This window comes from Seriola lalandi, unplaced genomic scaffold (genome assembly GCF_002814215.2).
Source record: "Seriola lalandi dorsalis isolate HSWRI2012SDOR001 ecotype SW California unplaced genomic scaffold, Sedor1 jcf7180002053930, whole genome shotgun sequence".
NCBI lineage: Eukaryota > Metazoa > Chordata > Actinopteri > Carangiformes > Carangidae > Seriola > Seriola lalandi.
Genome location: NW_019524483.1, coordinates 56,344 through 70,633, shown reverse-complemented (window position 1 = coordinate 70,633; position 14,290 = coordinate 56,344). Strand labels below are relative to the sequence as shown.

The 14,290-nt window shown below is 40.9% G+C and overlaps 2 protein-coding genes across 2 annotated transcripts in view; both read left to right on the top strand.

Moving 5' to 3' along the window:
- Positions 1-69: 69 nt before the first annotated feature.
- On the top strand, positions 70-13,003 carry sphk2 (sphingosine kinase 2). The gene is made up of 8 exons (XM_023402360.2): positions 70-221; positions 2,053-3,701; positions 7,377-7,526; positions 7,632-7,726; positions 7,839-7,954; positions 8,336-8,539; positions 8,700-10,317; positions 10,896-13,003. Exons 2-8 carry the CDS (start codon positions 3,239-3,241, stop codon positions 10,956-10,958), a joined length of 2,709 nt encoding a protein of 902 aa, XP_023258128.1. The 5' UTR covers positions 70-221; positions 2,053-3,238; the 3' UTR covers positions 10,959-13,003.
- A 1,106-nt stretch (positions 13,004-14,109) lies between these two features.
- Positions 14,110-14,290, top strand: part of cyth2 (cytohesin 2) — a 9,686-nt gene continuing 9,505 nt past the window's right edge. Inside the window, exon 1 of the mRNA XM_023402358.1 lies at positions 14,110-14,280. Coding sequence (XP_023258126.1) covers positions 14,214-14,280 — 67 coding nt within the window. The 5' untranslated portion in view covers positions 14,110-14,213. The remainder of the gene's footprint in view (positions 14,281-14,290) is intronic.

The following is a 14,290-nucleotide window of genomic DNA, read 5'->3' as shown; positions in this document are numbered from 1 at the left end:
TGACATGAGTTGGCCTGGAAAAAAACATGACTCGGCCAGGAAGTGGAGGTCTATCAATGATTGGAGAATGTCGGTGGGTGTTGCAGTGTTTTCCTTATCGCCATTGGATTTCCTCTCCGCCGCTCAAAGCTGCTGCTTCTGCGTCTCCAGACACTTCCTGCACCGAGACACAGTTTTCACAACCAGAGACTATCTCGTCGTGAGAGGGGGGACAAGATGAGGTAATTGTGGGCTCTTTTGCTTCCTTTTAATGTCAACAACGTGGCTCTCTCTAATCACGTATTGACATAAATATAATTCTAAAAAACGTGGCGTTTTTCGTTACTGTGCTTGATATAGAATCATCATATCGCCCGTTAGCTAACGTTGCCATGTAACGTTATCTGCGCTAACTTGGGTACCTCGTTTAACCAAACAAGAAAGGGAACATGCAAATGTCCGAGAGCTTTTCAGTGTACCCATGGTGCGGTGAAGTGTTTTTCAAGGTAGTAACCTTTTCATAGTCAATAAGTTGGCTTGAACTTGCTAACTATACGTTAACTAGCTGTCTGCTAGCCCCTGCTAACTGCCAACGCTGTGTCAGGCAGCACTTTAAAGTATTCATAACATTAGCTAGCGTTTGCTATCGCCATGATTTAGCGTCAAATACAGTCATTTCCCAACAAGTTTACACTCTTTCTGCTTCTTGATAATAACTTAAAATGCTGCAACGTCTATGAAAATGTTTTTTCAGCTGTACTGTAACTGTTAAAAGTACAGCTAAGTAAGTTAGCTGGCTCACAGCCTGTCAACCTGCTAGCTAACGTTAGGTTAAAGTTCATCGGCCAAAGCTTTACTTTAGATCACCAGGGTTATTATGAGATGAGCTCTTAACACCACTGTTAAGTGCGTAACCGTGCTCTTCAGTTCAAAGTATAAGCTAACAGAAACTTGTCCAAAATACCCCAATGTCTGTCAACAGCAGCCTCATTGTGTGGGAGACAAAATTAGCCTGGCGATATTATTATTTCTGGGTGTCCCCGCCCTGCATTTCAAGGACGTAAGGTGCAACAATGGGCATCAGTGAGGTCCTTTCTGTGTGTTTTTATCAGGGCAGGACATCAGCCAAGTATTGATTTTGTCTTGCCTAATGTTTCATGGCTGTAATAAAACTTGAAAGAAAGATGTGAGCAGTTTATTAATTTAGGGTATACCGAAGTCCCACGGTGATAATCCGGTGGTTGTACTTTGACGCATTAAAGTCCTGCTGACTTGGAGCTTTGGCATGACTGTAACCTCTCATCTATAAGCATTAAAATGATATGTAAATAATAAATGCCACTTTATTGTGATTGATATATATTTATATACCTTTTCAGAAATCATAAAACCAGTCAAAGCTATTTTACAAGTTATGTGGAGTTGTTTGTGAAATGAGTCCCAAACTCGTTTTAACAGACACTATGTTTCTGTGATCATTATATTTCAATCAGGCTCCATTATTATCTTAATTCTTGGGAAAAACATTAAGTAAGATTGTTACAAGTTAATGCTCATTGCAAACCTCTAAAATCCAGTACCATTCAGGTCAGCAATTTGCACAATCTCAATCCTAGATTCAATTTGTGAAAGAAACACTGTGTCCCCAAATCCTCTTCGACAAACGCCCTCAATATAAGAATACCAACCCGTTGTCGCCTTCTCGTACAACCTTTTATCCAAAATAATGTTGTGTCTCAGCATGGTGGTTTAGGATGTGTGACTCTGAGTCATTATGGGCTTCAGCAAAGACGCACTTAAGGTCAAGGGGCATGATGTATCTTGTGTTGCTTCACCCTGTAACTGGTATCTCTTCCTCTTATCATCGCACGCTCTATGCTTGTTGTACTCAAATTGTGAAAATGTGATACACCTTTGCACAGTGAAATCCAGGTTAATCAGAAGCGCTTATCCATCTGCTCTACAATACCTGTAGGCGAATGGATCAGTCACTTAAGTTTGCCTATTGTTTTTTTTTGTTTTTTTTTTCACATTTTTACAATTTGACTGTTGTCCTCCATTGTCCTCATACAGGAACAGAGATCTTTGGGAGGGAACGTGAGGCTTGACACAAGGATATTACCATGACATAAACCAAGGACCCACCTTGAACTGTCTCCTTGTTTGTCTTTTGTTTTGTTTCTGTTTTTGTTTTTTTGTTGTCTAGTCTCCACCTGTCTTACCTTGTGTTCACCCCCCTCTTGTGCAGAACAGATAATGAAGTAAGGCAGGAGCTATTTGCTTGGAACAAACTTCAATGTATCACACTACTGTCTAGAGGACTGGCCTAGTCACTCCTCTTGTCTGCCTCCGATATATCACTGAGATTAAAGATAGCAATAGAGGTATCAAAGGTCTTGAAAAAACCTAACTTATCATATTTTAATGGCATTAATTACATTTCGGCCAGCACTTACCATGCAACGTACTTTACACAATTCTATACTTGTGCATTAATTTAATTTAATTGTTGTAGCCTCGTTGTCTAAACAAGGTGTGTTTGTTTGTCTTATTCATACTTATGTATCAGTTTTTCAATGCAACTAGTTTTCTTCTTTTGTGTAATTATTTAAAGATTTATTTTTAATGTTGAGTAGCTGCTCAGCTGCCTTTTATTGTTATCTCAATGGGTGGCTTTAAGTTGTAATGTAAACTTATTTTTTTACTTATGCAATCTTTGTGAAGAACACTTTTGTTTAAATGACTGATCTTGTAGTGGGAATTTACATTTTTAAGTCCTGTTGTTTTTGAATATGTTGAAGTACACTTTTCAACTGGCAGTAAGCTGTGGAAGCTGACAGCTTTAAAGATCAGACTGTGGTGGGCACTTTCTAACTGTGACAGACTAAGACTGATCTTAAGCATTTCCCATCTTCACTGGATAAATATACGCTAAACAGAGGAACCTTTGAACTGGAACAAGTTCTTTTTCTTTTTAAATGAAGATATACTTCTGAAATGGACAGACGGGAACAGAAACTCAAAGCAGTTTATTGTGACACTGTTTTTTTGAATTCAAGCACTGAAGAGGTAGAATGATTTTGAGGAGATTTCAGGGATAAAGTTCTCAGATTGACTTTCAGATACACTTTGATTTTCCCTGCAAATCTTGAAGAGCTGCCAGATTTCAGTCTTCAAACCTCTAACTGTAGAAGATACTACCCAAAAACTTGTTAGACTCAATATTTCCTGATAAACCTTTCCCACTTCAGTAGTGAGGATGCGATCTCCAGAACCTTCTTCACCTTCTCCAGCAGAAGCCCTCCTTCATGGCCAGTTTGCAAGCTGGGGATCAGGCAGTAACAGCAACAATAACAGCTGCCCCAACAGCCCTGGTGGTCCTGGCGGACTCTCCCCTGCTGCCTCTCCTACTCCGGCTCCGGCCTCCAACTATGCCTTGACCCTCACCCACACGCACATACATATCCAGCGCTTGTCACCACGGCCGGGGAAGGAAGCCCGTCTCCTGCTGCCTTTATCAGAGCTAGTGGGGTGTAGCTGCCCTCGTGCCCCTGCGCCACCTCTCCTGGTGCTGTACTGGTACCCACCAGGCAAACGGCGGAAAGGGGTGTCCCGGCGCAGGCAGGTGAGGGCCTACCTGGCAGAAAGCAGGCCTGAAGCTGAGAGGTGGTCGGCTGCTGTGCAGTGTCTACTCAGAGATGTGACCGTCACTGCTGACACAGGTGAGTGTGTGTCTCTTTACAAGCTTGCTTCCCTAGTTTGGGTGATGAGTGATGGTTTTTAATTGTTACAGGACCATACTGGCGATTTTATTTGCCCATTAAGTACACATTTTGTTTATTCTACCTTACAGTAGACTGTATTTTTAGATTTAATGCATTTGCTGATATTTCAGGCAACCACCGATCTAAGTTCATATCAGTATGACATGAGAGAGTGAAAATACCATCACAATTTCCAAATGCCTAAGCTAATTTCATCAAATGTCTTGTTTTATTGATAATATTATATGTTGTTGATGTATCAGTGAAAGCTTGAATCCATGTGGAATTTTTTCTTGAAAATTACTTCAAAGATTATTCAATAATCAAAGTAGTTGTTGATTAATTTTCTTTAGATCGATTATTCGACTAAGAGATCCAGCTCTAGTGAACAACATGTTGCCATTAATGATTTTTGTCAAATTAGCAAAAACTCTAAACCCCTGAGGTTTTGTTCAGGAACCTTGCACATTGATACAGTGTAGCGTTTTAGTGAAAAGCTGTATTAAAAGAGCATTACTCATAATTTACCGTAGATAAGAGTGTTTATAACATTTGTTTTGGCTGACCTTAATGTTTGTCTTTGGGTCAAGTCTTGAATTCCTGTTGTTTTTTTTACAAGAAACCACACAATGTTGCCTCATGCCTCCATGATTTATGCATCGTTTGTAAATGCTTTCTAAGTATAGCTTAATGTCACAGACCCTTCTGTACAGTTGGTACGGAAAGTATTCAGACCCCTTTAAACTTTTCACTCTTTGTTTCATTGCAGCCATTTGCTAAAATCAAATAAGTTCATTTTATTCCTCATTAATGTACACTCAGCAACCCATCTTGACAGAAAAAAAACCGAAATGTATAAATTTTTGCAAATTTATTTAAAAAAAAAAGAAAAACTCAAATATCACATGGTCATAAGTATTCAGACCCTTTGCTCAGTATTGAGTAGAAGCACCCTTTTGAGCTAGTACAGCCATGAGTCTTCTTGGGAATGATGCAACAAGTTTTTCACACCTGGATTTGGGGATCCTCTGCCAGTCTTCCTTGCAGATCCTCTCCAGTTCTGTCAGGTTGGATGGTGAACGTTGGTGGACAGCCATTTTCAGGTCTCTCCAGAGATGCTCAGTTGGGTTTAGGACAGGGCTCTGGCTGGGCCAGTCAAGAATGGTCACATTAGTACTATTATTACATTAATAGTCACGAGTTGTTCCGAAGCCACTCCTTTGTTATTTTAGCTGTGTGGTTAGGGTCATTGTCTTGTTGGAAGGTGAACCTTCGGCCCAGTCTGAGGTCCTGAGCACTCTGGAAGAGGTTTTCTTCCAGGATATCTCTGTACTTGGCCGCATTCATCTTTCCTTCAATTGCAACCAGTCGTCCTGTCCCTGTAGCTGAAAAACACCCCCATAGTATGATGCTGCCACCACTGTGTTTCACTGTTGGGATTGTATTGGGCAGGTGATGAGCAGTGCCTGGTTTTCTCCACACATACCGCATACCACTCTATGCGGGCTTTCATATGTCTTGCACTGAGGAGAGGCTTCTGTTGGGCCACTCTGCCATAAAGCCCCGACTGGTGGAGGGCTGCAGTGATAGTTGACTTTGTGGAACTTTCTCCCATCTCCCTACTGCATCTCTGGAGCTCAGCTACAGTGATCTTTGGGTTCTTCTTTACCTCTCTCACCAAGGCTCTTCTCCCACGATTGCTCAGTTTGGTTGGACGGCCAGGTCTGGGAAGAGTTCTGGCCGTCCCAAACTTCTTCCATTTAAGGATTATGGAGGCCACTGTGCTGCAGAAATTCTTTTGTAACCATGGCCAGATCTGTGCCTTGCCACAATTCTGTCTCTGAGCTCCTTGGGCAGTTCCTTCGACCTCATGATTCTCATTTTCTCTGACATGCACTGTGAGCTGTAAGGTCTTATATAGACAGGTGTGTGCCTTTCCTAATCAAGTCCAATCAGTTTAATTAAACACAGCTGGACTCCAATGAAGGAGTAGAACCATCTCAAGGAGGATCAGAATAAATGGACAGCATGTGAGTTAAATATGAGTGTCACAGCAAAGGGTCTGAATACTTATGACCATGTGATATTTCAGTTTTTCTTTTTAAATAAATTTGCAGTTCTACATTTCTGTTTTTTTACTGTCAAGATGGGTTGCTGAGTGTACATTAATGAGAAAAAAAATGAACTTTTTCAGTTTTAGCAAATGGCTGCAATGAAACAAAGAGTGAAAAATTTAAAGGGGTCTGAATGTTTTCCGTACCCACTGTATGTACAGTACACACATTTGGTCACTGAGGGCACAAATAGTACCAAGAGTAGTTGAGCATTTTAGGGTTTATCTCACAAAAAACAATGGGGGATTAACACTAATACACCATAAGAGGCTGTGAGATTTATTATGCAGAGTACTTAGTTTGGATTTTTTTTTTTTGCCTCGTTTCACATGACGACATCTTTTTCTTCAGTTTATTTATCTAATGTCTTTTACCTTTCTTTCTTTGCCCTTATCTGTCCAGCACATATGGTCTGTATCATTCACTGTCAAATGTAGAGACAGAGAGGGTGGGGCCTCTGCAGCTTGCCACCCCTTGCCATGCACTGTATCCCCCAGCCTCAAAAATCAAACAGATAGAAATGCTCTCCTCAATCCTTACTTTCACTTTGTGTGTGTGTGTGTATGCTTTCCTCTCTATTGCCTATACATCATCCACTTAACCAGCATCTCCCATCTTTTCCTGTCTCTTATACCTTTAACACTTAATTCTCTTTAATTCTCTCTATCATGTGTGTCCTTAACCTTAATTTTCCCCAATCCTGTTTGTCTCTCGATTGTTCCTGCTTCACCAGACTTCAGTTTACCCTACTTTCTTCAGCTTTACCAGCCTTCTGTCTGACCCTTTGTTTCTCTTCCACTTCCTTTGCCCACATAACCTCCAGACTTCATCATTTCTCTGTTTCATTTCTCTTACCGTTTCTGAATCACAATGTCTTGATTCTGTGAATTTTTATACTTACTTTACAGATGTGGCTAGTTGGGTTTTGTGTTGATTTGCGTTAGTGTAGTTTGTTGCGTAATCCAGGATTATCTGAGTGTGTTATATCATTTCCCTCCCTGCGCTGATATCCAACTATATCATACCAAAACTTAGACTTTAGAGCTAACTATAGATGCTTTTTATTTATTCTAAGCTCCACACCTGGGCTGATAATACAGTAGAGAAGAGGAGTAAAGTGTCTTGTTATTGCTTCTGCACACCAGTTGAATATATAATAAATGATTTACCTCTGCACACAGCTGTTTTGTTTTTACCAACTTGTTTATTTAATTCCTATGTAATGAATACTTCATGTTTCCTTCACCATGTATCTGAATTTAAATGATTAATAGATGTTTTCTCTCGAGCGACAGCATTGTGCAGTGTGAAGTAGATCCTGTGAAGTGAAATAGAAGAGGCTCAAATGGTTGAATGCACTCTAAGTCCAGGGTTGGGCAACACAGTGCAATGACAGCTTAGCTTACGTCCCAGTTGGCTGGCTTTGAGAATGCAGTGAACCTCTAGTTCCTTTCTTTGTTCTGGACAAAAACTGTCTGAGTTTTAACTTACTCTCGCCCTACTGTCTTTTTTCATACAGAATTTTCAAGAAGTCTGCTACCTCGTCCCAGGCGACTACTGTTATTGGTCAATCCCTTCAGTGGGAGAGGCCAGGCAATGCAGTGGTGTCAAACGCACATCCTGCCAATGATCAGAGAGGCCAACATCAGTTACAACCTCATACAGACAGGTAACACAAAAGCCAAAGACAGCCTCATGAGGTAGATACATTTGCATAAAATGTACATATGTAAAAGGTGTTTAACTTATTTTGATTTTTTGCTATCCGTCTCAGAGCGTCAGAACCATGCGCGGGAGCTTATCAGAGAGATCTCGCTCCCAGAGTGGGATGGCATCATCATTGTTTCGGGAGATGGCCTGCTGCATGAGGTGTGTAATGCTAACAGTAATTGTATTTATTGTGTGTTTTTATATCACATTCACATACAGCTGTAAATTGTGTCCACATGATTTACTTATTTTCTTTGTTGTTTTCTTTTAGGTCATTAATGGGCTGATGGAGCGACCTGACTGGGAACAAGCAATAAAAATACCTGTTGGCATTCTGCCCTGTGGCTCCGGGAATGCACTGGCTGGCTCCGTCAACCACCATGCAGGGTAAGCATGTATCTCATAATCATTCATTCATTTCAAAGGTGAGAATTGTGTCTATTTCAACCGAAGTTCTTATATCGCAACTCAAAAGTATGTAACTAGAAAAAAACTGTGATGTTGTCATCTTAAATAATGTTTGTTAATAATCTCTGCTGTCAAGTTAAAAGGTGGATTTATTCAATTTCAATTACACAAAATCAAATGAACCTTGTCCTAAACTCACAACTTAATATGACTTTTTTTAAAGAAAAGAGCACAATTATGTTTTTTTCATCACTTGATTATCTAGACCTTGATAATGTATCTCTCAATAGTGGAAGGACCCTGATGTTTGTACAGTTCTGTCTTTATCTTTCCTGATAAGAGGTGTTGTCATTTTCTCAGGTATGACATGTGCCTTCGGGAGCCCCTTCTTTTGAACTGCTGTTTTTTGCTCTGTCGAGGCGGTGTCCGACCCATGGACCTGGTCTCTGTGACAACAAGTCCTCCTTCCTCCAACAACAGTCGTACTGCAGCACCAAGGAGACTGTTTTCTTTCCTCTCTGTTGCGTGGGGCTTTGTGTCCGATGTGGACATAGAGAGTGAGAGGTGTGTGATTGCTTATACTCCAAGAACTTCCACTGTTGGCTTTGTTCATCTAAGCATAACTCTAATTTTCCTGTTTATTATATTATAATTATGTGATATTACTTAGTTTCATGACAATAGCTTTACAAATAACTTTATATCATATCTTTCCTTATTACAGGTATCGTGGCCTGGGCTCGGCCCGCTTCACCCTGGGCACCCTGGTGCGCATAGCTTCCCTTCGATCTTACAAGGGTCGTCTTTCGTACCTGCCACCCTCTATTGTCTCCACATCACCAGATGCCACACCTCCCCCACCAAGGAGACCTCTCTCCCGCAGTATCACAGAAGGCCTTGAAGGCTTCTGCCGAACGCCCATCCATCGCACCTGCTCTGACATGGGCATCAGCGAACAGAGGAGCCTGCGTAAGGGTGAGGGAGAGAGGGAAAAAGAAGACAGGCAGAGAGAAAGGGAGAGGAGAAGGGAGAGGGCCAGGGGAGGAGGAACTGGTGTGGTGAGGGCCAGCAGCTTGGCAGAGGACAGAGAGAGGGAGGGAGAGGTGGAGATGGAACCTGAAGAGGAGAGGTCAGGAACATGCTCTGAGAGATCAGGGACGAGTTCAGAATCAAATGAAAGGGATGAATGCAATATGGGAAGGGAAGAAAGGTTGCCGGAAATCAAAGATGAAAGGGAAGATGAGGGAAGAGCAGAGCAAGACTCCACTGAGATGGAGGAAGAGGATAGGGGAAAGGATGGGGAAGGCAGTGGCGGCTCTGTAGAGGGGGAGGGAGTCTTGCGTGCAAGAGAGCTGGGAGAGAGCTATGGGGTTGACATGGGGCGAGAGGCAGATGAAGAGCCGGAGGGTTGTTTCACTTACCAAGACAGCGTACAGGAGGCCAGACAGACACTGAGAAAAAATTCTGCCCCTTCAAGCCAGATAGCTAACGCTCTCTTCAACCAGTCCCTCAGTCAGCAGGAAAACGCAGATTCTGGCACTTCATATGGGGTAGAGGACATGGATCTGAATGGAACCTACTACCAGAAAGAACCCTACCCAATGGATGTTGCTCGTGAGCGATCTCTCACCATTTCTTCTCCCTTTCGTCATTCTCCCTTCTCTTACAAGCCCAAGACACTGGACCAAAACCAGAACGCCTCCAGGCCGAGGCCCCTTTCCCTCCTTCAGCACTCCCACTCAAACTCCCTCCCCCCTAAACTCCCCTCCCTCTCCCTGTCTCTTTCTCCCACACCACCCTCTTCTCCATCTTGTGCCTCCCCACACTCCTCATCCTACCTCGTCCCCCGTCCTAACACCCCTAACTCCACCTCGCCCTCACCCTCTCTACGCACACCGTCCTCATCTTTTAACTTTGACATTGCCGAGCCAGCAGGACCCCTTAGGAACCGTCCTTTCGTCTCACTGCCTTTAAATCTCCCTAGAGATGACTTATTACCCCCCCTTGACCAACCTCTTCCCACCAGAGACTGGGTCACCATTGAAGGGGACTTTGTCCTGGTCCTGGCCCTTTATCAGTCCCACCTTGGGGCTGACCTCCATGCTGCACCCCAGGCCAGGTTTGACGATGGGCTGATCCACCTGACCTTTGTGCGGGCAGGGATATCCAGAGCCACTCTACTGAGATTATTCTTTGCCATGGAAAGAGGAACCCACCACTCCGTCAGCTCGCCGTACGTGAGCCATGTTACCTGCAGGGCCTTCAGGTTGCAGCCTCTGTCTACACGAGGAACCCTCACTGTGGATGGAGAATTGGTGCCCTACGGGCCGCTTCAAGCGCAGGTCAGAAAGAGCAAAAATGGTGCATGGTACTGAAGTGGTGTAATCTGTGTGTTGGAACTGTAGGTGATTGAATGGGGTATGACACTTACTTTGCTTAAGTTAGGGGTTTCTATTTTTCTCTAGATGTACCCATACGTAAAGCACATTCTCATGTAATTGTAATATGCTATGTAGGGCTGAGCCAGTAATAGTATTTATATTGCTGTCAATCAAAATCAGTCACTGTTAACTAAATAAATAAGCACAAAGAAAGTGAATATATGGGAAGGTCATTTTACCATATATCCTGCTATATAGAGTCTGCATATAGGGGATCATCTCATTTATGTCCTCCAAATGTTAAATGTTTACAATTTTGTATCAATGATGATTAAGCTTTTGGTGATTAATTAATTATTAATCATTAACATGGTTAGCAACAACATGTGATTTTTTCCCCCAACTAATATGGAGGTGTGTTTTCTCTTTAGCAGATATACTGTGTGTCTCTACAGTATTAATTATGTGGTATTGTGTTAATTAGTTACTCTGAGACTTGTCAAAGTAATTTTTTTTTCTGATCTCTCAATATTTCACAGGTTCACCCTTCCATGGCCCGACTCATTGTAGGCGACTCTGGGGTGAAGATTACCAGATTCTAATCAGGGATTGGTTGAGCAGATTGACAGATACAGCACTCTACTGAATTATGTAATCTCTGTTGCCATCTATACTCTGAAAGGGGGGGGGTCTCTAAGAGACTTAAAATAGCCTAGATTGCAGAAACTGCTTTTCTGGGGTTTAATGAAAGGGATAACCCACCGAGCCATGCATCATTGGAGCATGACTGCAGGGATTAATAGCAAATTTGAAAATGGATGAAAATGCACCTCATTGCACAGCTGTTGGATTATACTCAGCGTACCCTGAGAAGCATGAAAACTGCACAGACTGGGATAAGAGGGAAGAACAATCGAATGTTTATGGGATTTTTTTTGTGCAGATAGTGCATGTGTTGGATGTATACATAGTGGTATGCATGCAGAGAAGCACTACCTGATTTTTGCCTTACAGTGAGATGGAGAGGAATCTGATTAAATTCAGAGAAAGTTCTTAAATATGAAAAGCTATGAAAATACATGAGATTCACTTGGTCTAACGCCCCATAAAAATTGTCCCTAACCTTCCATCTTCAACCCTACCCCCAATGTCCAAATGTTTAGTATATGAGTATTAAAACTTCTGTCCCTGAAAGGAATGCCTTATCTGACACTTGACAGTGCAGTTCTATCTTTGCCCTTTCTTACTGATATAAAAAAGCTAAACTTCTTAATCTCTATTCACCTATGAGAGTTTCCGTCCTTTACCTGAAAACAAAGCTATGCTTATGTTCTTAGACATACTGGTAGACCCATCTACCTAACATGATGTTTGAGAACGCTACTCAACTGCTTTAAGCATCAGCTAAGAAAATGTGGATAAAAGTACACTTTAATGACCATTTTGTTCATGCAAGTGAGTTGATGTAGAGCCGCAAGATCAAAGCTTTTCAGGGTCATTACCTGAATAGGAGCAATGGAACCGTTGAACGGTGACCATTACTGACATTTTTACATAATCTGCCTGTTTATCTTAGCCAGTGGATGCACGATGATGATGTCAGTGATATCAGACTTTGCAACACATTGATAAAAATGTCTTAACAAAGCAAGCTTCTTTGTCAGTGGTTTTAGACTGTTCATGTCCAAGAAATCTTTCAGAATTACAACCATTAGCCCTCCTCACTATTTTATGTCTGCAATATATCACTATAGTAGTCATCTTTGGAAGTGTAATTAGAGGACATTACGTGCCTCTCTTAAGTAGTAAGGGGTGCAGTTATTTTGCACAACTTGAGTTGGAGCAGCACAGAAAATCACAACACTAGAATGCACAGTAACTTTTAGATGCATCTAAAGAGTAATGCAAAATCAGATACAATGTTTTGTTCTACAAAATGGATGCACTAGTATGATTAGCCTAGTCCAGATATCATAATAAATGGATCATGTTACATTCCTAGCCTGAAACTGATTATTTGTTTCAATTTGAAGACATGTAATTTTGAAAGGTAGGACTGACTGATTACAAAATCATTTAGAAACTAAAATCATGCTGCAGAGATAAACAAGGAAGCAACACTAAAATCCAGCAGCTCTGTGTTGTCGGATCAGACTGTTGATCAAGGAAGGAGGAGGAAGAACAATTTGCACTGTGAGAAATCAGCCAGCAATAGAGCCAATCTGTTTATGTAAGTAATAGATTGGGTTATAAATATCTTGAGAACATACAATGGGATCCAAAAGTCTGAGACCACTTACCCATTTGTGGTGTCAGAATTCTTGGATGCCACTTTTAATACTTCCAAATTATGATGTCCTCCTAAGTGAAATAAAACAGCAGATCTTGGAGTTTTTGAAATGAATTATGTTATATAAAACCTGTTGATAATACTCGGTCTGGACTAAGGATAAATCATTAAAATGTGCAGTGTATCAATCAGTAAGATCATGTGCTGATTGCTTGGGTCATCATCAACATACTGTATGTCTTGGTCATGCCTGGATAAATCAATGCCTTTGTATAATAAGCCTGTAAATTCTGGCTGTTGATCATGAACTGTTCAAACCTGACTGCAGAAAAATGGAGTAAAACTCTTTGCTCACCAGGCTGTTATTTTTCTTCTTTCTTTTTCCTTTGAATGCACAATGCAGCTAGTCTACCATAATTACACTGTGCTTACTCAGCTACAGAATGTGAATACAACATCTTGAGTCTAGGCGTGTAACATTACCAAATAGAAAAAATTATATACACTTTAAATGGAATTTTGCCAAAAGGTTTACACTCTATGTTTAAGAGACTAGTTGTTGCAGTTTACCTTTCTAAACACTTTGTCGTCTATGGCCATAGCTCAGACCATGGTGTTATAGACCGATTTGATATGACAATGTCGAGGTATGACGCCTCAGTTGATAAATGCCATTAAGATGTCTGTAGTGGACTGCCTGTAATGAAATTGTAATTATTACTAAAACAATGAAAATATATACATATAAAATGTACAGTTAATAGTTATATATGGTTTTGAATAAATGTAACTGGATAAGTTTGTCTTGAGCAAATCTACTGTACTTTTGTCTTTTGTCACACCAATGTGTCATTTCATCTAGAACATGATCAGATTCTTTTGATATCTAATGGCATTGTTTAAACTACTACCCATTGATTAAAACATAGTTTTTGTCCACTCTAGTCAATCACAGTATATTAACAAAGGAGGTAAAAAAACCCCAAAAAAACAAAGTTTCATTATTGCACTGTATTCTTCCTTTGGGTCCGTACCTCGTCTCTGAAGCAATTTCACTATCTCTTGCCTTGTAAATGACTGTCCTTTTTTACATGAAGAAGACAAGCTCTTATTTTGAAACAATGAACATTTGTACTTCTCTGTGAAAATATCCTGTTAGTGCCCCTTAAGAGAGGTGTGCAACTACCTTCTGTATTTATAACAAACTGTAAAAGTTAACTGTTTATAAAATATTTATGAAAAATAGGTGCCCCTCTACCTTTGAGTAAGGTGAACAGCATAGGGCCTAGCAAATGTGGAATACATAAATTAAAAAGCACTATCCTATCACTTGTTAGGTCATATACTATTACTCCAATTTAAACTTCTTTTTTGCATTACCAATTATAACGGATTGTATTTTGAAAAACCACTGACCGGAAGTAGACTACTCGAAAGTCAGACACCATTTCCGGTGTCGCCACCTTCTTTGTCTCCGGCCCAACGTTTCGACACCAGGGGTCTGTCTATTTTTCCCTTTAGTTTTGAGGATATATTTACAGATATATCCCTAATTTTCTGATATTGAATGACAGTCGACTCTGAAATATTTATGCCTAAAAGTAAAGCGCCAAAAATGGATGACCTGGACTACAGTAAGTGTGC